This window comes from Neoarius graeffei, chromosome 9, assembly GCF_027579695.1.
Source record: "Neoarius graeffei isolate fNeoGra1 chromosome 9, fNeoGra1.pri, whole genome shotgun sequence".
NCBI lineage: Eukaryota > Metazoa > Chordata > Actinopteri > Siluriformes > Ariidae > Neoarius > Neoarius graeffei.
Window position 1 is genome coordinate 39,320,211 of NC_083577.1, and position 25,462 is coordinate 39,345,672.

Sequence of the window (25,462 nt, forward strand, 5' to 3'; positions counted from 1 at the left end):
TCAGATCTGCAATGTATTTTGTATGAAAAATGGAGGTTTTTCAACACGAGAAGATAAACTTTATATCTTCATGCCAACGTGTGATTTTTCTTTTTATTATATCGACACATTCACAAACAAAAAGTACCCAAATTTATCAAAACAATTCATCGATTTCCTCGGGAGTGACATATAGAGAATTATCTCACAGTTTTGGTACTCCATGTCCCAGATATAGCTTGTATGGAAAATACAAGTGGCATATTTCCCAGTAAAACACTTGTTTCCATCTAATATAAAGCAATATCACACTTGAGGTCATGCTTTAGTACTGAATATCAGCACAGCTGTGATTTGGCCGTGGGGAAACACAGGTCATGCTAATATTCAGTACAACAGCACTCCCTTTTACGTGATATGGCTTTATTATGTTATCTACAGTATATAAACTGCACAAACTGTATCATAAAATATTAAGCTGATCATGTCTGAATTTTGTGACTCTTAAACTGGATTTCAGTAACAGAGCTCTTACGGTGACGGCATGTTTTTATCATCGTGTCCTCTCTTGTTCCCTGATCTTTCCTGCGTCTCATCCTTCCATATCTGAAGCAGTGATTCTTTTCCTGTTCCTGGGTTGGAGGTTTCTATTGAAGGTGCTGCATAATCTTCCACACTGACCTCCACATTTTCTGTCTTCATTTCTTCTAAATCTTTCTGCAGGCTCTCACAGGAGTTCAACAATGTGCACTTCTCATATTCTAGACTGTTCATCTTGGGGTCCACTCCCTTTGTGCATGGAAAGAAGGACAACAAAAGAGTGGTAGTAATAGAACATAAAACATAATTGTTGCATCATTATAGTTGCATTTTATAGACTTATTTAACAAGTCTCTAATATTTATCAACTCCGAATATTTCTAAACCTTGACACAACACAAACTGCAGGCAGTTTAAACAGTCACCTCTTTCTTTAGCTCTTTTTTCAGCTCTCTCAGCTTGTCTTGGAGGTGCTTTATTGCCTCCATGACCTGCACATACAGCGCTTTGTAGTTCTGCTGGTCCTCAAAGCTGGTCTGTGTGATTTGTTTGCTCTCCTCCTTTTTCATCATGCTCTTGTCAATCACATCCTTGCTTTCATTCTTCGGTGCTGTTTTAATATCTTTGTGTTCTCCTTTATTCGCATCACAAGCATTCTTGAACATAGCAGATGTTGATATATCTGACATGTTTTTGTCAAAACCTTTTCCTCTAGCTTTCTTTTTCTCTGGGTTCTCTTGACTCAGGTCTAGGGATTTCTTCTTCCTGAAATAAAAGTGAAATCATTCAGGTCCTCATAATGCAATGTTATTGTGAAGCAGCATGAGACAGAGGGAGTAATTACAGTACCTTTTGGAAAAAGTAGAGAGAGAGTTGTCCTGAGCTGAAAAATTATTAGAAGGTGAATTACTGCTCTGTTGAGAGAGAAATAATAAGAAAAACGTGAATGAAGGATAAACAGATTGAAAACTATGAATATATGATTATATCCGTAAATATCCTTAACACATTATGCATGTTTATGTTAAGTATTTTTTGACTACATATATTTCTATCTTCCCTTTCTGCCACATGCCACATTCTAGATCTACAGCTTAACAGTTCTGTTTAATATTTAACTGTATTTACATAATTCACAGTCTAGCTAATCTGGCAATAATGCCCAACTTCAAAATGCACTTCCTGTTCTTTCCTCAACAAAACAACATGTTGTCCAGTCATAGCTTCAGTCCTCGGTGCATCAATACCAAGTTCATTACAAAGTCAATTAACTGAACAATGAGAGTTGACTTGATAAAGAAAAGAAATCCTGGGGCTCATATTATAAAAGCAATGCACAACAACCCACACAATTACTCCTATGACTTGCAAAATTTGGTGGATTGTAGGAATTAATTGTCTTCTCACATAAACATACCAACCTCATACATTTAAACAACTGCAACGGCTCAGCATGAAAACAGAAAAGGAGACATAGTTCCTCATTGTTTTGTTTGACATCATTTGCAAAGCTCTGGAATAGCAAATAGTATCTTTTTTCTTTTTTTGCTAAAGATACTTCATAGCAAAAACCTACCTAGCCTGTCTACAAAATGAATCTCTAGACTGCTGAGCAGTTTCTTTTGCTCAATCTGGACAGAGGGACTAGAAAATACAGTACACCATCCCAATAAAGCTTGTTAAAATGGCATAAGATCACCTGCATGACATGCCGTCTATTCTCCTGCTGCAGCTTCTGTTTTCGCTCGCTGTTTTAAAACACATCCACAAAATTATTTCCTGTCAGGTCCATAAATATTTGAACAGTGAGAAAGTTATTGGTATATTAGCTGTCTATCACAGCATATAGGATTTGAAATTAAAACTTAAGCTCAAAGTTCAGATTTTCATCTTTAATTTGAGAGTATCTACATCCAAATTCAGTGAACAGTAAAGGAATTACAGAATTGTTTGTATCCAAAAGTAACTGTTAGTTTGTACAATCATAAATTGTTATTTTCAATACTTGGGAGCAAATGCTGTGAAGTAACTGACTGCCTGAAGTCTAGAACCCAGATCTAGATCACCAGATGCTGGGTTTCTTCACTACTGATGCTCTGTCAGGTCTTTATTGCAGCTGTCTTCAGTTCCTGATTGTTCTTGGGGGCATTTTGTCTTCAGTTTTACCTTTAGCAAATGAAATGCATTCTCAGTTGGATTCAGGTCAGATGATTGGCTTCTGTGCCAAGTGCTTTGGGATTACTTTGCCTTCCCTTTGGATTATCTTTTGCTGACTTTTTTTTCTGCATCTGCAGTGCGAGCTCATTCTCCTGCTGCGGGGGTGTGCACTGGACTCTTGACTTTTATCTCTGCATCTGCACTCACCTAGGATCATTTTATTCTCCCTCTTTGGAACTGGCTCCTGTTTTCAATATCTCTGTTTCTGATTTTGCCTGGCTGCCACACCTCTCTTCCTGTGCTTCATGTCAAATTCATTAAAGACTCTTTTCTCTAGTCCTGCGCAGGTGAGTCTGCTTATTGGGTCTAGCGAGCACCTACGGCCATTAGGGCCATGACAGGTCCACTGTGATATCGCTATTGCTATGTCACAATAAAAAAAAATGTGCTCTGGCTAACAGGACATGAAAGTAAGGTCAAAAGTTCAATATGTGCTGCACCCACTGGATGAATCAGGTCACCTGGGTTGACTTTATGTTTTTTAGTCTAAAATAATCAGTTTGTTTTATTAATGTACTTTATTATTTTTCAAATTAGAAATTAGAGCATTCACACATTAAAAATTAAAAATTTTAAATTAACCACAGAAATTTCTTGGGGGTGCTAAGGATCAATGCCCATGACATAGATACGCCTACCTCCTGGGCAGTGTTCTTGATCTGGATACCTGTTGTGAAGGGATTTTTCTTCACCATGGAGAGAATTCTTCTGTCATCCACCAGTTGATTTCTCAGGTCTTCTGAGCCTTTTAATGTTCCTGAGCTCAACAATGCATTTCTTCATTTAAGAATGCATCAAAGTATCAGTTGATTTGACTGCACAATGTTTTATTATTGCTTTGATGGGTTTGTGTTGATTTTTCAGCCTAATGATCACTTGTTTCACTGGCAGTGACAGTTCTTTGGACTTCATATTGAGAATTAACAACAACAAATTCCAAATGCAATGCTACAATTGAAATCAGCTCTACGCCATTTCTCTGCATAGGTGTATGGCAAATAATGAGGGAATGACACACCTGGCCATGGAACAGCCAACTGTCCGATTACTTTTGGCTCCTTTAAAAAAGGTTGGGGGGCACAACATACAAAAATGCTGTAATTCCTTCAACATTTACCTGACAATTTAAGACTTTTTACAGTTAATATTGTTCCAGCAACTGTGTGACTCAAATGATGAATCAACGTACACAACCAAAAAGAAAATACCTGAGGCTTATAATTTGGCTGTGTGTGTGTGTGTGTGTGTGTGTGTGTGTGTGTGTGTGTGTGTGTGTGTGTGTGTGCGCGTGCATTTATGGTGCAGCATTTGAAAAAAAAAAAAGTTTAACCTTTTTATAGGTGTCAATTTTTCATAATTTAGCACAAGTTTCATACATGTAGCTATAAATTCATGCAAAAAAAACAGCATTCTGGGTCTGGTGACTCAAACATGTATGGCTATACAACTCAAATTAAGTTGCTAGCATTCATTTTGCAGGTCATAGTACTATTTAACAGTGAAGAGAGGCTGCACATTTCCCATGATTGGGCGTGGTTTCAGCACCTTCAGCAGACACACCCTCAGCATCTCAAAGCACATCTTTTTTTTTTCAGGATTTTGAAATCTAATTTTATATTCATGGATGTTTTTAAGCATTCTTTTTCTCCATGTGCCTGTGTGGGTTTTCTCTGGATGCTCTGGTTTCCTCCCACAGTCCAAAGACATGCAGATTAAGTCAACTGGCTACTCTAAATTGCCCATAAGTGTGAATGTGAGTATGAATGATTGTTCGTCTCTGTGTTAACCCTGTGTTAGTGACCTGCCCAGGATATACCCTGCCTCTCACCCAACATCAGCTGGGATTGGCTCCAGCATCCCTCATGACCCTGATGGATAAGCAGTATAGATAATGCATGGATATAAATACATTATTTGCAAATAATGAGTAATTTTCAAGTCATTTTACAAAGAAAAATAATGTGAGGAAATGGAAAATTGTTTTTGGCATGAATTTATCGCTACATGTATGAAAACTGTGCTAAATGATGAAAAGGTTACACCCATAAAAAGTTTAAACAATTTTACCAAACACCACCCCATGTGCAACTGTATACATACACGTGAGTGAGTGTGTGTGTGTGTGTGTGTGTGTGTGTGTGTGAGTGAGTGAGTGAGTGAGTGAGTGAGTGACTTTTAAACTTACACAGTATCCTTAACAGTTCCAGTCCAGTCATAACAATAGTCTTTCCAATAATCCTTTAGCTTTTTACTTACATTCGTCATGGTGTTCCTGCACAGACAAAAAAAAAAAAAATAGCATCCCTAACTGTATCAATGTTTAAAAAAAAAATCAATCTAAAATAACAGTGCTCTTAAAATACTTCAGATAATACTTTTACTGTATACTGTACTATAATCAACCTTTTATATAGAGATCATTAACTCCTGCACTCCTGAAAGTTATAGGTCATCTGAAGATATTACTTAAACACACCTGTACTCTTCAGTATCATCAAAGTCCTGCTTATTGTGAGTTGGTTTGAGGTAGTCACATTCTATCACCCCAATAACTCCCTCTCCTGTGTTGTTGGCCTGGTAACAGAACATAAACACTGTAAATATCATAAATAGTTAGTGATTTGGTGAAATGGAGAGCCACGTGGAACAGGTGGAGGGATGGGCAGCAGAGGCAACTGAGGCTCTCTGCACCTGCCTGGAGCAGCAGAGGGATCTGCAGCTGAAACAAACCAACTTAATTTCATGCTGACACGCTTTAAATTTGCCAACACACTATTTTTTTGCTCCGACACTTGCTGAAAACTGCCCTGTCAACTTTCACGACTTTGCCGTGAGACTCACGATTTTTTGCACTGAATCATGCAGTGAAAGGATGTTCATGATTGGTTGACTGCAGTTAGTCGACCAGTGAAATCGCATCTTACTTTGTCTTCATCATTTCCATGTTACCGGTGGGAAAGACACACCTGGCGAAAATGAGTGACAGTGATTCTGAATAAGAGGGCCCTCCATGTTCTAAAAAACAAAACATTTCGAAGTATTAGGGTGCAGCTAAGCATGATACGAAGTTTAATTCCAACTGGACCAAAATCTATCTATGAATTATCGCTGATTGCAGTGCACTGTTTGCAACAGGAGTATCAGTTGTAAACACCAAGACCTTCAAGATGTTGAACTTCACATGCAAAGAAAGTCTCACAAAGATCTTGAAAAAGTGAGATGGTCATCAGGATCACTCTTGACTGTGTTTGCAGCACAGACTTCTGTCAGTGAGAAGATATATTTTTATATTTTATCGTTTTCAAAAAAAGTTAAATGTGCTTTGTTTCAGTTAATCTAAGCTCAACTAGATCTATTTGCAAAGTTGCTATGTTAAAATAAAATAATAGCTTATTTTGAACTGTCCCACAGATATGTTATCATAAATGTATAGCCAAATGTTTTTTTTTTCAACAGGAACTTTGCATGCTGCGTTTGGTATGTTTATTATTGTTAGAGTAGTAGCCAAGCTAGTCTGTGTTGGTGATGGGAAATTAAAAATAAGCACATTAATGTATCAGTCTATAACTATCTATCATTGTCATCATGGTTTTGGGATTTTTGGTGATTGTATTACTTTGAGTAATTCACTAATTTTATATTCCTTTAATACGGTATTCTCTTTCTAACAATTTATTTAACATTATAAAATATAATAAATAAATATTCTATAAATGATATTTAATACATAGGACAGAATATTAAATTTACTCAGCTTGTAGTGTTATATTCAGATAATTTTTTGTAATGATATTTATAAACCTCAAACTATGCTGCAATAACTTGCAAACACATGTACTTTTAATGAGTTAAAACCTTGATTTAGAAATTACTTGGTGGCAACACAAATTGTGTTTCCTGTTTTCCTATGAAGTGATATGCATATGTAGTTTTGCGGTGAAAGCTTTTTGAAATGTGATCACTGCACATCTTTCATTTCATGATCATGTTGAGATGTGTTGTTTACCTGGCATTGTTTTGTTAATACATGTGGTGTCCTCATGCAGCCATTTTTTTTTTCATTAATAGTAACAAGAAAGTGAAAACTAAATATTCATCCTCAGGCCACAATCCCCTCTTAAAGTTGGCAAAATCGTTTTTCGTTGGGGGCTTCGCCCCCTAGACCCCCTACCAGGGTGTGGCAGCGGGGTCGTGGTCAAGCGTCGGTCTGTGAACGGAGGGCGGAGTCAGGGAAGGTAAGTGGCAGAATCACTACACCTGATGTTAGTTAACCTGTGTTTGTGTGTCTTCCCCAGTGATCACGCCCTATAAAAAGGAGAGAGCAGAGGAAGAGAGCTCTCCCCAACCAGAATGCTTGTGTGTGTGTGTGTGTGTGTGTGTGTGTGTGTGTGTGTGTGTGTGTGTGAGAATGGGAGAGTAATAAAATAACAGCTGAAAAGCTAAAATAAAGAGTTTGTTTGTTTTGAGCACTTTTCCACGTCATGTCCCGAGTCGGAATCCCCAAAGAGATTCTGACTGATCAGGGCACTACGTTTATGTCACGCACACTGGGCGAACTGTATGGGTTACTGGGAATCAAGCCGATCCGCACCAGCGTTTATCACCCACAAATGGACGGCTTAGTCGAACGGTTTAATTGCACCCTCAAAAACATAATTAAAAAATTTGTAAGCGAGGACGCACGTAACTGGGATAAATGGCTCGAGCCCCTGCTTTTCACAGTGCGAGAGGTCCCACAAGCCTCCACGGGGTTCTCCCCATACGAATTATTATATGGGCGTAAGCCGCATGGCATCCTAGATGTGCTGCGGGAAAATTGGGAGGAGGGACCTTCCCCGAGCAAAAATGAAATTCAATACATTATTGACCTGCGCGCAAAACTCCACACACTCACACACCTAACCCAGGAGAATTTGCGGCAGGCTCAAGAACGACAAATCCGCCTGTACAACAGGGGCACGTGCCTTAGGGAGTTTGCACTGGGAGATAAAGTGCTCGTGCTGTTGCCCACGTCAAGCTCCAAATTGATCGCCAAGTGGCAAGGACCCTTTGAGGTCACACGGCGAGTCGCGGACGTCAACTATGAGGTGCGGCGAACGGACGGGGTGGGGCGTTACAGATTTACCACCTCAATCCGTTAAAACTTTGGAACAAGGAGTAGGGCTGTGCGATGTCCCCTTAATTGGCATCGACGATGTTTACAGTGCAAACATCGTAATGGACGATCATATCGTGGGGGGGGGGAAATTTTAATACCACATTATAAAATATTTTCATTCATCTCATCTCATTATCTCTAGCCGCTTTATCCTTCTACAGGGTCGCAGGCAAGCTGGAGCCTATCCCAGCTGACTACATGCGAAAGGCGGGGTACACCCTGGACAAGTCGCCAGGTCATCACAGGGCTGACACATAGACACAGACAACCATTCACACCTACGGTCAATTTAGAGTCACCAGTTAACCTAACCTGCATGTCTTTGGACTGTGGGGGAAACCGGAGCACCCGGAGGAAACCCACGCGGACACGGGGAGAACATGCAAACTCCACACAGAAAGGCCCTCGCCGGCCCCGGGGCTCGAACCCAGGACCTTCTTGCTGTGAGGCGACAGCGATAACCACTACACCACCGTGCCGCCCTATAAAATATTTTATTATTATTATTATAAAAGTATTAGATACTCATCCGAGGCTTTGGCACGTAAAGAAAAAAAAATTCCATTGAGCTGAGAACTGTGATACTATATCCCATAGCCTACTATCTCTTTAAATTTAGGCTACCTAATTTTCTATGTTTGATCTTCACGCCACAAAATCTGAGTTGATGGAAGAGATGGTGACAGAGATCGTTCCGTCGCTGTCAGGTGCACCCGGTCCGTCACATGATGAAGGGGAGGAACCAGGTGACTGTGCCGCGGCAGTGCCTAAGAAAAAGAGAGGGTCTTTGGGCAGCCTTCCTGGGAAGAGAGCAGCAGCCAGAGCATCCACGCTTACTGATGAAGAAAAGTCTGAGGCAGAAATGACCATGTACCTGCAGGAAATTGTCAGTGATGGGAAGGAGGACCCACTGATGTGGTGGAAAAGGAACGAGAAAAGACTTCCATTAATGGCAAGATTAGCACGTAAATATTTGTGCATATGCGCCACCAGTACTCCATCAGAACGAGTGTTCAGCACCGCGGGTAGTATAGTTGCTAGCGAACATAACATGTGGTTACACAAATACAGTATGCTACTAATAATAAATTTTGACTTAATAAATAAATTTTAGCCTGCACTATACTTTTAATGTAAAATTTGTCATGTCGTTCAAACAAATAGCCATTATTAACAGTCAGGAAATATTTCACCTTATCAAACGGCAGTGAAGCGCAGACTTCGGCAGAAGTCAAATAACTTTAACCTGGTAAATAGGCCTACTTTCAGACACAAAATGGTCCACTCTAAGCCATAATGTCAAACCAGATGGAAGAATGAAGGTGATTCTGTGAACCAGTATTCATGAAAAGATACAGTAGGCTGAACAACAAATCAAGTCTAACAGGAACGCACAAGCATGCGCTTCGGTAGCCTACACAATTTAATTTAGGCATTAGGCATTAACCAGGCTTAGGCATTAACTTTTTATTGTAAAAATGCTACAAAATAAATAGTCATGAACATGACTTTGTAAACATATATTTATTTAAAGATGAACGATCAAGACGAAGAGAACCGGAACGTGCGTAGCACGAAATGCGCTCACAAAGTTTAACATAGCCGGGCATTAACTTTTTACAGTGAAATTAAAGCTACCAAATATTCATGAAGTCGACTCAGTTAGCAAAGAACAGCGATAAAAAAACGAGATAGCCTGCGTTAATACATCTCATCTCTCATCTCATCATCTCTAGCCGCTTTATCCTTCCACAGGGTCGCAGGCGAGCTGGAGCCTATCCCAGCTGACTATGGGCGAAAGGCAGGGTACACCCTGGACAAGTCGCCAGGTCATCACAGGGCTGACACATAGACACAGACAACCATTCACACTCACATTCACACCTACGGTCAATTTAGAGTCACCAGTTAACCTAACCTGCATGTCTTTGGACTGTGGGGGAAACCGGAGCACCCGGAGGAAACCCACGCGGACACGGGGAGAACATGCAAACTCCGCACAGAAAGGCCCTCGCCGGCCACGGGGATCGAACCCGGACCTTCTTGCTGTGAGGCGACAGTGCTAACCACTACACCACCGTGCCGCCCTGCATTAATACAAGAACAAGTAAATAAATAACAATGATAGTAATAATAAAAATCAAAATCAAGAAAACGCAGGCAGTCCGAAGCAATTTAACCTAATGGGTTAACAGTGCAGGCAATGGTCACCATGTTTAAATGTCGAGGTTTCTGGCCAAAAATACTAGTATGTTTACTTTGTCTGGTTTTAATGAGCTGCGGATTGGGCCCAAGCAGCAAAATGCCTGCGGCCCGGAAGCGGCTCGATTACGGCAAAAACAGTCGGCCAACACTCGGGAGTGAATCTAGGTCCGATTCCGTGCCGAGCACTCGGCTCGAATGCGGACCGAGTGCGGAAAGCCGCATGTTTAGAAATCGGCCCACTTCTGGCGCTGGTAACTGTAGGTATGCGAAATTACACTCGGGCCAATTTCGGAACGCCGAGTGGCCATCTAGCAGCTATGCTAGATGGTACGTCCCTGCACCATAGCCTATGTGAACAAGCGGTAATAGGATATTACTTTATAATGATTTATATAATTATGTATTTATATATAATTATGTTATATAATATATTTATATATTAAACAAAACTAACTAACTAAACTAACAAAAAACTAACTTTTTAGGTTAAATAGGCCCAGATGATATATGCATGTTCATGACAGGAGGGGGCGTGGTATCACGATGGTGGCTCTCCATCGTGATGGATGACCACCATCGTCGATGGACGATGGCATCGTCTATCGGCACAGCCCTAACGAGGAGGTCCTCGTGGTGTTGGTGTCGGTGGTTCCAGAGAAGGCAGAGCTGGGGCCGGAGGTTCAAAAAGTAAAATTGACATCGCCCACTGCTCCGGTCCCCTGTGAAGACCACCTCTCTCCAACCCAACTCACGGAGGTCGCCCAGTTGCAGACAGAATTTTCTGATGTATTCTCGCCCCTGCCCGGCTGCACCCACCTCATAGAACACCACATTGAGATGCCCCCGGGGGTGGTAGTGCGCAGCCACCCTTACAGACTGCCTGAACACAAAAAAAAAGGTGGCTCGGGAAGAACTCAAGGCCATGCTCGACATGGGCATCGTCGAGGAGTCACACAGTGACTGGAGCAGCCTGGTGGTCTTGGTTCCCAAGGCCGACGGGTCGGTCCGGTTCTGTGTGGACTACAGAAAAGTCAACGCGGTGTCTAAATTCGATGCGTACCCAATGCCTCGTATTGACGAGTTGCTTGATTGACTAGGCAGGGCTTGTTTTTATTCGACACTGGATTTGACAAAGGGATATTGGCAGATCCCCTTGACTCCATTATCCCGAGAGAAAACAGCCTTTTCCACACCGTTTGGCTTACACCAGTTTGTCACACTTCCTTTTGGGCTGTTTGGGGTGCCCACTACGTTCCAGCGGCTTATGGATAGTGTCCTCCGCCCCCATGCCACCTATGCGGCCGCACACCTCGACGACCTTATTATCTATAGTAATGACTGGCCGCGGCATGTACAACACCTGAGGGCTGTCCTTAGGTCGCTGAGGCGAGCGGGTCTCACAGCCAACCTGAAGAAGTGTGCGATTGGGTGGGTGGAAGTACGGTATCTGGGCTTCCACTTGGGCAATGGGCAGGTGCGTCCCCAAATTAATAAGACGGCAGCGATTGCGGCCTGCCCAAGGCCCAAGACCAAAAAGGGGGTGAGACAGCTCCTGGGGCTGGCTGGCTACTATCATAGGTTTATACCTAATTATTCAGACGTCACCAGCCCGCTGACTGATCTCACTAAAAAGGGGGCACCAGATCCGGTCCAGTGGACGGAGCAATGCCAGCGGGCTTTCTCTGAGGTAAAGGCTGCACTGTGTGGGGGGCCACTATTACACTCCCCTGACTTCACTCTCCCCTTTGTTTTGCAGACGGACGCATCGGACAGGGGGCTGTTCTGTCCCAGGAGGTGGAGGGGGACGACCGCCCAGTGCTGTACATCAGCAGGAAGCTGTCGGTGCGTGAGGGCCGCTACAGCACTATAGAGAAGGAGTGCCTTGCCATCAAGTGGGCGGTCCTCACCCTCCGCTACTACCTACTGAGACGCCCTTTTACCCTCTGTTCGGACCACGCGCCCCTCCAGTGCAGTGTTTCCCATAGACCAGGTAGCAATTTGTGGTGCTCCACTGTGCCGATGAGGGAATCGTGCGCGGTGGTGTCGTGGCGGTCGGTGGAGTCGGTCATTTGGGTGTATGCAGTGTTTACAGCGGGCGGTGTTCAAACACAGTATTTTTCTTCAGAGTCACCTGCTGGGACTATTTTAAAGCTACAAGAAGCATTTGAGATTATTCAGTTCAATCTAAATTCTTTTAAGTTCTTTAAGAGAAGACAGCTAAAACAATTTTTACCAGAACCCTGCCTGGTTTCATTCCTCGACCCAACTTTACATTACAGGGCAGGCAATTAGTTTGCTGGGCTTGATGTTGGTGGAAAACCTGTCTTTTAAATTTATGAAAATTACTCACCAAAATAGAAGTTAAAGTTTAGTTTTTACTAGAGATGCACCGATTGCAATTTTTTTGGGCCGATTCCGATTTTCCATGGAGTGTGACCTGCCGATACCGATTTTGGCCGATTCTGATTTCATTTTTTCAAACCACTTCACAGCACACACAAAGACTATTTTCTTTTTATCTTTTCTTTAAAGGAACAGTCCACCGTATTTCCATAATGAAATATGCTCTTATCTGAATTGAGACGAGCTGCTCCGTACCTATCCGAGCTTTGCGCGACCTCCCAGTCAGTCAGACGCAGTCAGACGCGCTGTCACTCCTGTTAGCAATGTAGCTAGGCTCAGTATGGCCAACGGTATTTTTGGGGGCTGTAGTTAGATGCGACCAAACTCTTCCGCGTTTTTACTGTTTACATAGGTTTATATGACCAGTGATATGAAACAAGTTCAGTTACACAAATTGAAACGTAGCGATTTTCTATGCTATGGAAAGTCCGCACTATAATGACAGGCGTACTAACACCTTCTGCGCACTTCGGCAGCGCATTGATATCTGAGCTCCGTATCAATGCGCTGCCGAAGCGCGCAGGTGTTAGTACGCCTGTCATTATAGTGCGGACTTTCCATAGCATAGAAAATCGCTACGTTTCAATTTGTGTAACTGAACTTGTTTCATATCACTGGTCATATAAACCTATGTAAACAGGAAAAACGCGGAAGAGTTTGGTCCCATCTAACTACAGACCCCAAAAATACCGTTGGCCATACTGAGCCTAGCTACATTGCTAACAGGAGTGACAGCGCGTCTGACTGACTGGGAGGTCGCGCAAAGCTCGGATAGGTACGGAGCAGCTCATCTCAATTCAGATAAGAGCATATTTCATTATGGAAATACGGTGGACTGTTCCTTTAATAGAACATTCTGCCAGATTTTCAGTAATAAATTTTCAACACCTCAAAGGTTGAAAACAAACAAAAAGACATTGTAAAATCTTTTTTCATGTTTGGTATCAACATATTAATTCCTGAAATAGGAAATTCACACAAACATTTTTTCTTTTCCCATCCAATATCTGGCACAAAAACAACTTCCCCCTCATACATTATTTGCCTACTGCTATGGAACACACTTTCATAAGCCTATTTAGATCTGAAAACTTATGCCTTATAGAACAACCCATTTCTTCATTCAGTATCAAAATACAAAAATAATTTCCAGTCACACTTATACCATAGCCATTCTATCATCTTTGTCAAATGTGTATTTGTAGAGTAATTTCCAATGGAATCAAGTGCAACCAAGGTCGTGAAACAAACAAAAAGACTTTTTTTTCTTTCTTTCTCTCTTTGTACAAATCTAACTAGATGTTTGGTAATAGGCTAACGTATTAATTCCTGTAATGGGAAATTCACACAACCACAAACATTTTCTTCTTTTCACATCCAATATCTGGCACAAAAAAAAAAAATCACTATATTTGGATATCCAAAGTGGTGGGTTTTTTTTTTTGTTAACGGCGCGCGCGCCGGAGCTCGTTAGGCGCGCAGGACTGACACTGTTCTGCGCAAGCGCAACACAATCGCACTAGAAAGCATGTTCAAGCTGCCAGTGTAGCTGCAGTCTTTTTAGTTGCGAATTACGATTATTTCCACTTTCATCTCTATGTGATACACAAGTTTTGATCGGCAGAAAATCGGCATATTTTAATTTTGACCGGCCGGTCGCCGGTCATGGCCGATCACGTGAAAATCGGCCGATTCTCATCAGCAGCCGCTCAATCGGTGCATCTCTGGTTTCTACCTTAGTTTTTTGCCTTTTTGGTGGCAATCTTTCAATCATTCAAGGAATAAATTGCAAAAAGACAAGCTGGAGGTTTTTATTTTAAATATTGAACTCAACACTTACCTCAACCAATACTAAAAGGAAATAAATAGTATAATGTAACAAAATAATAAAATAAAATATCATAATTAGATGTAAGAAACCACTTAAGGTAACACCAAGGCAACTAACAATAATGAAAAAGCATTACCCTAATTGGTGCAAAGCCTGCATGCCCTATCAGAACATTTAATTCTGCGTGGCTTCCTGAAAAAAAACTCCAGTGCCCTATCGTAAGGGAAGTCATTGCTGAAGCGGGATAAACGGGATAATGCAATAAGGCTGTCCTTGCGTCAAGCTGCTACTGTCTGCATCAAAATTGGTTTATAGCCTGACTCAGGGATGCCCGTTTCCTGTAAGCCAAGAAGGCTATGATAAAGCTCATCATGAGCACGACGTAGGCTACCTTTTAAAATAAGGGGTCGGAAGGCGAATCGGGAAGGCTGCGTTATTTTTAATTAGCCTAACAGGCCTACTTGCAGTCCGGGTATATGCGCAATGGCAGGCCTGTGTACACGCGCCTCTCTCTCTGTGTGGGTGTGTGCGCGCGCGCGTGAATGAGAAGAAAGAGCACTATGAATGAATGGAACGATACGCAACGGAATTTTTTTTTTTTTTCAAAATCGCGAGTCTGATTGTGTGGCGATAGGAATCCATTGTGTGGCGCTGCGCCACACAATGGTCTATGTATGGGAAACCCTGCAGTGGCTCCACCGCATGAAGGATGCCAACGCGCGGATCACCCGTTGGTATCTGGCACTCCAGCCGTTTAAGTTCAAGGTGATACACAGGCCGGGGGCGCAGATGGTCATGGCGGATTTCCTCTCCCATCAAGGGGGGAGGGGGGGAGTTGGCTGCAGGCCGGACGGCTCGCCGGCCTGAGTCGGGCGGTGGGGGTTTGTGGCAGCGGGGGCGTGGTCAAGCGTCGGCCTGTGAACGGAGGGCGGAGTCAGGGAAGGTAAATGGCAGAATCACTACACCTGATGTTAGTTAACCTGTGTTTGTGTCTTCCCCAGTAACCACGCCCTATAAAAAGGAGAGAGAGAGCAGAGGAAGAGAGCTCTCCCCAACCAGAACGCTAAAAAGCTAAAATAAAGAGTTTGAGAACTCAGTTCTGGCCTGCCGTGCTTCTGTGCTCCACCCACCTTAAACGATTGCAACACAGGGTTTTGCCTGCAGCCCCTGGACCCTGGCTTTCTCACTTCTTTTTTTCATTTTGGGGTTGACAGCTATGTTCAACCATATTAACAATAAAAAGTGACCGTACCACCATAAAATGCTCCTAAAAGTCACCAGATGCCACCAAATGAGCTCCTTTTTTTTCAAAATTTTCCAGGGGAAGCCCCCTGGAACCCCCCCAACGAGAGGGGAAAACCCCCCCTCTCACACTCTCCCCCCACGCACCTTTGACAGGGCGCATGGCCCAAAAGTTAGGGCTTTATTTTGATCCTGGGGAGAACACTGTACTCATGTTGAATATGGTCTTGAGATGAGTGGAAGTAACAGGGAAAAAGAAATGGGATTTTCCATTCAAAACGAGGTGTGGAAGTGAGAAAAGCATGAGGAGCAGGTGGAGCTGAGGGAGAGCTGAGGGGTGTGTGTGACCCAGGCAGCCTGCACTATTGCATAGCGGCCCACAGACCACACAGCACAGCCTGCTGAGAGAGGCAGAGAGAGGTCATGGAGAGATGCTTTACTAACTGACATATTTGTAACTTACAAAAATCTCTGTAACTTTGTGGGTTACATCTGAGACTGTGAATATGATATGGATAACTGTTTTGATCATATTTTACTTTTAGAAGTACAATAAATTCTTTAACTTGGTGCAATAATTCTTTGAACTATGCATGTTACCCAAACATTAATATAAGCATAGTAAGATATCAATTATCATGTAATGCTTCAAAGGTATGACAGATGGTTATGTGCTATTATAACCATGTCAGGTTTATTATTGGTGGCACGTGGTGTAGTGGTTAGCGCTGTCGCCTCACAGCAAGAAGGTCCGGGTTCGAGCCCCGTGGCCAGCGAGGGCCTTTCTGTGCGGAGTTTGCATGTTCTCCCCGTGTCCGCGTGGGTTTCCTCCGGGTGCTCCGGTTTCCCCCACAGTCCAAAGACATGCAGGTTAGGTTAACTGGTGACTCTAAATTGACCATAGGTGTGAATGTGAGTGTGAATGGTTGTCTGTGTCTATGTGTCAGCCCTGTGATGACCTGGCGACTTGTCCAGGGTGTACCCCGCCTTTCGCCCGTAGTCAGCTGGGATAGGCTCCAGCTTGCCTGCGACCCTGTAGAACAGGATAAAGCGGCTAGACATGATGAGATGAGGTTTATTATTAATAAACCTAGTTAGTAGTCAGACTAAAAGTCATTTACTTAGAGAATGTGGCTATCCTAATACTTCACTGCATTATGTTCTTTGTGGGCTTTCCATCTTAATACAGAAAGCAAGTGCTATAGGGGCTTTTCAGTATATTACTCATTATATTACTCATGCATAATATTACTCAATTCCAGATGACAGAAATGTCAAAAGGAGAATTATGTTAATGAGAATCTCAAATCATGTCAATAAGAAACAGAAATCATACACATTAGAAATATTTGAAAACAAATATTAAAGCATTTGTTGATTTAAATATTAAGTTTGTTGCCTAATTTGTTATGTATTTATTGATGTGTTAACATATGATATGATCTTTATATGACTATGCTTTCTGGTTTACTGCACATAAATATGGTTGATGGTAGTAGATTATACTATAAAGCCTTTAGCATTTTTGAAACTATATTTTGTGTCTGTATTTGGAGTAATGTTAAGATATTTTTGTTGATGAAAAGATTGAAAACTGACTTGGTATTACATGAACTACGCATCCTGAAATTTTGGGGTTGACAGATATATTCAACCATGTTAACAATAAAAAGTGACAGTACCACCATAAAATGCTCCTAAAAGTCCTATGTAGATTTACAGTTGGCAAAGTGTCCTTTTCATTAAATGCAAACCACCACCCCCCCAAACTTACCTTACATGATTGCGGCCAAAGCATTTATTTTTAAATTTACAGTAGAATGGTGCACCACCAGTCCTGTGACAGCTAAATTTTCCTGCAGGTCTTTTTTTTTCTTTCTAATTTTAAATTTCATCAAATATAAAATAATTGTGCACGAATAAATGCAGATTTTTAAAAAGTTTTCTACAGAGGTTGTATTTATTTCTTTTCACTTCATGAATCAACAAAAAATGTAATTATGCCGGGGTGCCCAGACTTTTGCATATAAATGTATTAGGTTCTTATTCTCATCTATTTAGATATACAAAAGTCTGACCACTTGTCAAAAAGTGTCTATTTTGCATTCTTTTCTAACTGAAAACAACAATTTTCATTACAAATTATATTATCAACAATAACTTAAATGAAAAGTAGAATATTTTAAATATTTAAATAAATTTCAGAATCTCTTAGTATTCGGCATGTCCCCTTTGTCCTTTAATGACAGTGTGCACTTGAGCTGGGATAGACTCCATAAGTTTGTGCAAAAGTTTAAGATCCTTGTGTAATGGATTTGATGAGTTGTAGTAATGAATGTTTACAAATGTACTTTTTCTTCTCTATTTTTATTGTTATATTCCCAGTAGATAAAAACACAAATGGAACATTGAAGCAATTAAAAATGCTTTTAAAAGTCAAAAGTCTCTCTCTCTCTCTCTCTCTCTCTCTCTCTCTGTGTGTGTTTGTCACACTAGACTTTTTTTCTTCTCCATGTTCTCTTCCTGCATGCAGATTATTGAAGAAATATAAAACAAATGAAGAATTACACAAACTGTGAGATCCTCACCTTGCGCTGACAGGGGACACGCTCATAAGCTTTGATGAGGCGGTTATTGTGGTACATCATCAATCCGTAATGTTCTTTGCTCTTTGTGTTGAAGCCAAATATGATTTTCGTTCCCTTTTTCTGTGACAAAGACTTAAGGATCATGGCATTTAAAATATTTGAATAATTTAATAAGTAGCTCATACATGTGTATCATTAAATATATTCTTACATTTTTTACTCTAATATTTGGCACAAGGATACATAACAAGCAGGTTTGTATGTGTCCATGTGAACCATTGCTAGAGTGTCTGGGAAATAAAGGGTTTCCACATCCAGGTCTTGAAGGATGATCTGCATTTTTGGCTTCAGGTACAGGATACTGCAGTATGTCTGAATCAAGAGAAAAATAAACAAGCAGACTTAACTAAATATTGACCAGTGGTTAAACGTAACTTTGATTTCTGAGTAAAACTGCACCTGCAGATATGAAAAGGAGCTGCTGCAAAACCTCAATTCAGTTCAGTTCAGACATTAGCACATTCTCACTCACCTGCATATCGAATAATGCATGTGTGTATTACTACTATATACAGTGGATATAATAAGTCTTCAGATGTCTGGTAAAATTGTAGAAGCCAAGATAAATGAAATAGGAATGTTTTGATTATGTGTGCATAACAGTGGTGGTTGGTGGGGTGGTTATTATAATGTGTGCGTGTGTGTGTGTGTGTGTACACACACACACACACACACACACACACACACACACATTATCAGTAGCCACTTATCCTGTACAGGGTCACAGGCAAGCTGGAGCCTATCCCAGGATAGGCTGACAGTGACAGGCTAACACAGTCCCAGCTGACTACGGGCAAGAGGCGGCGTACACCCTGGACAAGTCGCCAGGTCATCACAGGGCTAACACATACAGACAAACAACCATTCACCCCTATGGTCGATTTAGAGCCACCAATTAGCCTAACCTTCATGTATTTGGACTGTGGGGGAAACCAGAGCACCCAAAGGAAACCCACGCAGACACGGGGAGAACATGCAAACTCCACACAGAAAGGCCCTCGTCGACCACTGGGCTTGAACCCAGGACCCACACACACATGTGTAGGGGCTGTCAATCAATTAAAAATTTAACTAATTAATCACACATTTTGCATGAATTGATTATGATTTATCACAATTAAAAACTTGTTTTTCTTCTTAAGACTAAAGCTGGTTATAATGCATATTTAAATGTAAAAATCACCAAGTTGATGTAGAATAATGACAAAGGATGTATATTTCAGACACCACTGTTTAATAGCATCTTTAAACAAGTGTTGCCAGGCACTTATCAACCTATATGTTGATAATGGCGTTAACCCTGTGATGACCTGGCAACTTGTCCAGGGTGTACCCCACCTCTCGCCTATAATCAGTTGGGATAGGCTCCAGCTTGCCTGCGACCCTGTACAGGATAAGCAGCTACAGATAATGGATGGATGGATGGATGTTGATAATGGTAATATTTCTCAGTCATCAGCTGTCAGGTTAGAGTCCTACAAAAATCCATGACCTTGAGTTTGACAAAGTCAATCAAGGTCAAAGGTCATGGCAGCAACTGAAAGCCCATATGGGGCTTCTTATATGTTGATAATGGTAAACATCTGGCTATCATGAACCATTTTAAAGTTATAGCCCCTTGAAAACCCATGACCTTGAGTTTGACCTTTCAAGGTCACTCAAGGTCAAAGATCATGGTGCCAAATGAAAGCCCATATGGCACTTCCTATAAGTTGATAATGGTAAATATCTGTCTACCATCAACCGTTTTCAAGTTACAGCCCTCTGAAAACCTGTGACCTTGAGTTTGACCATTCAAGGTCAGTTAAGGTCAAATATCATGGTGCCAAATGAAAGGCCATATGGGAGTTTCTATATGCTCATAATAGTAAATATCTGTCTATCGGCAACCGTTTTTGAGTTATAATGGAAAATATGTTATTTTGACCAAAAGGTTGGCCTTTCCAGTGACCTTGACCTTCACCTTGACCCGATTACCACCAAAATTTAATCAGGTAATCTACAGACTATTGCCCACCTACCCTGAAAATTTGAAGTCAATTGGTGCAACCGTTTAGACACTACATTGTTAATAGACAGACACACAAACAGACAGACAAACAAACAGACAAACAAACTGCACTGATTACAATACCTCGCCCTGCTTAGTCTATCACGGGTGAGGTAACAAAGAACTACGAAGTTGCAGAAAGAAAACTCAGGCTTATAAACTGTCAGCTGATTTCAAGATCAAGGCCAGGTATCAACTTAGATAATCACATCTCATATGTACCAATATAAATGAACAACAAATAATATGTTCTGTGTTGAAGTGCCAGACAGAAAAAAAATGTCCATAGTTAGAAAGTTTCTAACTATGGACATTTTTTTTTCTCTTTGGCATTTTTTCTCTCTCTCTGGCATTTTTTGGGACACTCATTCATGAAATATGTTCACTACTTGAAGATAAACTTCATATTGTCAGTAACAGGTTGAGTGGAGCAGATATAAGTGCAGAAGAGAGTGTTTATTATAAAGATAATAATAGCGACCAGGCATACCATCCAAATCAGCAGTTGTGCAGCAGATCAGTGAAAGAATCATTGACATGGTGATACAAGTACCAAATTTGGGATGAACATCCCTCTGAAACTATTTTTTAAGAAAAATTTATTAGCCGCTTAAAAATTCAAGATGGTCACCATTTTTCAAGATGGCCACCAATGAGTTCATGAAAATACACATTTTGATGCACAATTTGATAAAGATGTCCTGTATGAATGATAATGGTGTTGATTCCTATATTTTTTTTACCTCAGTGAATCTAATAAGATACCTCTGATAAAGCTCAGAAGCATTATGAGGCCATTTCTTAGGGAAAAATGAAGACAAAAGTTGATTTCTCAGGAACACAGTGAAAAGTTTATCATCAATACAGCTGGACATGTACAGATTCAAACATCATGATGTCATATACAGTTATCAGTTACAGTTAACATCATGATGTCATATACAACATTTTTCTAATTTTGGTTCTGTACATTACCACAATGAATTTTGAACAAAACAATTCAGATGCAGTTGAAGTTCAGACTTTCAGCTTTCATTCAGTGGGTTGAACAAAATGACTGCATAAAAATGTGAGGAACTAAAGCATTTTTTAAACACAATCCCTTCATTTCAGGGGTTCAAAAGTAATTGGACAAATTGAATAATTGTAAATAAAATGTTCATTTCTAATACTTGGTTGAAAACCCTTTGTTGGCAATGACTGCCTGAAGTCTTGAACTCATGGACATCACCAGACGCTGTGTTTCCTCCTTTTTAATGCTCTGCCAGGCCTTTACTGCAGCGGTTTTCAGTTGCTGTTTGTTTGTGGGCCTTTCTGTCTGAAGTTTAGTCTTTAACAAGTGAAATGCATGCTCAATTGGGTTGAGATCAGGTGACTGACTTGGCCATTCAAGAATATTCCACTTCTTTTCTTTAATAAACTCCTGGGTTGCTTTGGCTTTATGTTCTGGGTCATTGTCCATCTGTATTATGAAACGCCGACCAATCAGTTTGGCTGGATTTGAGCACACAGTACAGTATGTCTCTGAATACCTCAGAATTCATCCAGCTGCTTCTGTCCTGTGTCACATCATCAATAAACACTAGTGACCCAGTGCCACTGGCAGCCATGCATGCCCAAGCCATCACACTGCCTCCACCGTGTTTTACAGATGATATGGTATGCTTTGGATCATGAGCTGTACCACGCCTTCGCCATACTTTTTTCTTTCCATCATTCTGGTAGAGGTTGATCTTGGTTTCATCTGTCCAAAGAATGTTCTTCCAGAACTGTGCTGGCTTGTTTAGATGTTTTTTAGCAAAGTCCAACCTAGCCTTTTTATTCTTGAGGCTTATGAGTGGCTTGCACCATGCAGTGAACCCTCTGTATTTACTTTCGTGCAGTCTTCTCTTTATGGTAGATTGATACGCCTACCTCCTGGAGAGTGTTGTTCACTTGGTTGGCTGTTGTGAAGGGGTTTCTCTTCACCATGGAAATTATTCTGCGATCATCCACCACTGTTGACTTCTGTTGGTGTCCAGGTCTTTTTGCATTGATGAGTTCACCAGTGCTTTCTTTCTTTCTCAGGATGTACCAAACTGTAGATTTTGCCACTCCTAATATTGTAGCAATTTCTCGGATGGTTTTTTTTTCTGTTTTCGCAGCTTAAGGATGGCTTGTTTCACCTGCATGGAGAGCTCCTTTGACCGCATGTTTTCTTCACAGCAAAATCTTCCAAATGCAAGGACCACACCTCAAATCAACTCCAGGCCTTTTATCTGCTTAATTGAGAATGACATAACGAAGGAATTGCCCACACCTGCCCATGAAATAGCCTTTGAGTCAACTGTCCAATTACTTTTGGTCCCTTTAAAAACAGGGTGGCACATGTTAAGGAGCTGAAACTCCTAAACCCTTCATCCAATTTTAATGTGGATACCCTCAAATGAAAGCTGAAAGTCTGGACTTTATGTCCATGTCCATTATATAACTATAACTTGAATATGTTTCAGTAAGCAGGTAAAAAAAAAAACAAAATTTGTGTCAGTGTCCAAATATATGTGGACCTAACTGTATATCCACTATATACTTGACCTCTCTCCATCACTCTGTGTGACATTTTGCCATCTCTGTGTGCATCTGAGCATTGTTTCCCTGCTGATTATCTCTGGTTTTGATTTCTGATTTCTCCTTTCATTTTGATAGACCTGCTTTTATCTGTTTGATGTTCATGCTCTGTCTGTTTGACCACCATTTGCTAATAAACAATATGCACTTAGATCCATGTTTCCAACCTGGAGACAAGTATTCCAAGCCAAATATAGACGATAAATGCTAGCAACTCTGAAACCCTGCTTTCTGAAATGACTCCTTTTACAAAGAAACCCAATTCCAAAAACATTGGGACGCTGTCTAAATTGTAAATAAATACAGAATACAATAATTGCAAATCATGGAAACCCTATATTTCATTGAAAATAGTAACACAACAAAAATAAGATCAAGGAGACACCAAACTGGTAAGCAAATGAAATTGTATATCAGGGCAAGAATGGGACAACATTTCTCTTCCAAAACTACAGCAATTATCAGTTTCCAAACATTTATAGACTGTTGTTAAAAGAAGATGTGATGCAACACAGTGGTAAACATGCCCCTGTCCCAACTTTTCTGAAATGTGTTGCTGACCTCAAATTCAAAATGAGCATATATTTTTTTTAAAAAAATTCTCAGTTTCAACATTTGATATGTTGGCTTTGTACTATTTTCAGTGAAATACAGGATTTCCAAATCTTCACATTCTGTTTTTACTGATGTTTTACATACTGTGTGTCAGTAATGGCGTTGAGTCGAAACTCTAACCGAACTACAAACATGGCTTCCCAAGACTACAACGCCCAAAGTTTACAGTACGCCCCTGTTTCCCTCTTATTAAGTTCAGCTGACTGTCGTTAACTGTTAATCAGCAGTGCTACTTAAGCCTCTCCCTCACACACCTTCAGTGCAAAGTATTGTTGTGTTTACCCAGTCATACCAAGTTTTCTTGTCTGCCTGCCTCTAGTTTCCTGAACCTTTGCTATGTTTACCCATTTAACTCTTTAGTCTGCTCTCTACTATTCTGTTTGCTGATCAACTGACTCCACATGCTTTCTGACTACGAGTTTGCTTACTGATTTGACTACACTTCCTGTTTGCATCCCCGCTCTCCCCTGCACTTACGTCCATGAGTGCCTGCATTCTGACAGGATACTTTGCCTCATTATGGATGTAGTGGAGGAGGCGAAGCAAACAGCTTTAAACACTCAGGGACGCCTCTTAACAGAACATCAGAAGATACATGCCAACCTCAACACCAGGATGGCACAATTAACTGCTGTGATGTCACAGGCCCTCCTAACATGCTCTGATGCCTCTTCAATTCCCGTGCAGCTTCTTCCAACTCCCGAGAAATATACCAGTGATGCCCTTATCTGTAGGGGATTTCTATTTCAGTGCTCCATGTACTTCGCTACCATGACAAACCTCTCTGACAAATGTAAGATTGCAAAGTTTCTCTCTTTTCTCACTGGTAAGGTGCTACAGTGGGCTAGCGCAATATGGAAGAGTGGAGAAGAACATACCACCTCATATGAGCATTTTCTAGAACTATTCGAATGAGTGTTCAATCACGAACCTGAAGGGATAGAAGTCAGTGAAAGTCTACTCACCATCATCCAAGGGGTTAGGGGAGTAGCCGAGTATGCACTGGATTTCCAAACTCTTGCAGCCGCTAGTGAATGGAATGAGCCAGCTCTGAAAGCAGTGTTTCGCCAAGGTCTTCGTCCCGAAATATTGAGTGACCTGGCTTGTAGAGATGAACATCTCACTTTGGACTCCCTCAGACACCTTGCCATTTGACTGGATCATCTACTTTCCAGCCGACCCTCTCTCAAGGAAGACACCAGACCAGTTCAGTCAGCGAATGCATCCGCACCCATGGAGGTTTCTCAAACTAGGCTGAAATGCTCTAAATGAGAAAGAAGTCATGATGAGGGGCTATGCTTCTATTGTGGGTGTTCCAACCATCATATAACACAGTGTCCAGTCCGCCCTACTTGCAACAACAACTCTGAGCCTGCTCCTGACGTGGTGAGTCTGGTGAGAAAATTTAACTCACAATCACTGAAAGTACCTGTGTTGTTGAAACTGCCAGCCTCGACCAATGTGTTATCTGCATTTGTTGACTTGGGGCGGAGGGGAACTTCATCGACAGTTTGATCATCCAGGAGTTCAACCTGTCCACAACCCCTCTGCAGAGTCCACTCAGCATCAGGACCATCAACAGAGGACCAATAGGAGATGGTTTCGTCACAACTAGAACCACTCCTGTTCACATCCAAGTAGGAGCTCTCCATTCTGAACTCATTTCACTTTTTGTGACTTCTACAGTTAACCACGATATCATCCTGGGTTACCATTGGTTACAGCTCCACGACCCTCTGATATCTTGGCAAAACAAGGAAATCCTCCAATGGTCCTGTAGTAGTTCAATACTGGTGGGTGGAGCACAGAGGACGGCAGGACAGAGATCAGGTCCAACTTAGCGTTTATTGTCACACTTTTCAGTCTAACAATTCAAACAGACACACACACATGACGAGTGTCTCGTTCAGGGTTGAGCTCCTCTGCTGTCTGCTCTCCCTCCTTATATAGGGCGCGGTCACTGGGAA

At 41.4% G+C, this 25,462-nt stretch overlaps 1 protein-coding gene across 3 annotated transcripts in view; it reads right to left on the reverse strand.

The window, feature by feature from the left end:
* Positions 1–25,462, reverse strand: part of LOC132891662 (uncharacterized) — a 105,223-nt gene that overhangs the window by 33,999 nt on the left and 45,762 nt on the right. Inside the window, exons 1-10 of one of the 3 annotated variants that reach the window (XM_060929462.1) lie at positions 24,925–25,449; positions 24,461–24,759; positions 18,407–18,535; positions 18,164–18,283; positions 5,213–5,310; positions 4,922–5,008; positions 2,219–2,267; positions 1,369–1,433; positions 945–1,284; positions 515–768 (exon numbers count right to left, since the gene is read on the reverse strand). In XM_060929462.1, the coding sequence (XP_060785445.1) occupies positions 515–768; positions 945–1,284; positions 1,369–1,433; positions 2,219–2,267; positions 4,922–5,008; positions 5,213–5,310; positions 18,164–18,283; positions 18,407–18,535; positions 24,461–24,646 (1,328 nt within the window). In that variant the 5' untranslated portion in view covers positions 24,647–24,759; positions 24,925–25,449. Of the gene's footprint in view, positions 1–514; positions 769–944; positions 1,285–1,368; positions 1,434–2,218; positions 2,268–4,921; positions 5,009–5,212; positions 5,311–18,163; positions 18,284–18,406; positions 18,536–24,460; positions 25,450–25,462 lie in introns of those variants that run through there. The other 2 variants (XM_060929461.1, XM_060929460.1) reach the window with 2 other exon arrangements.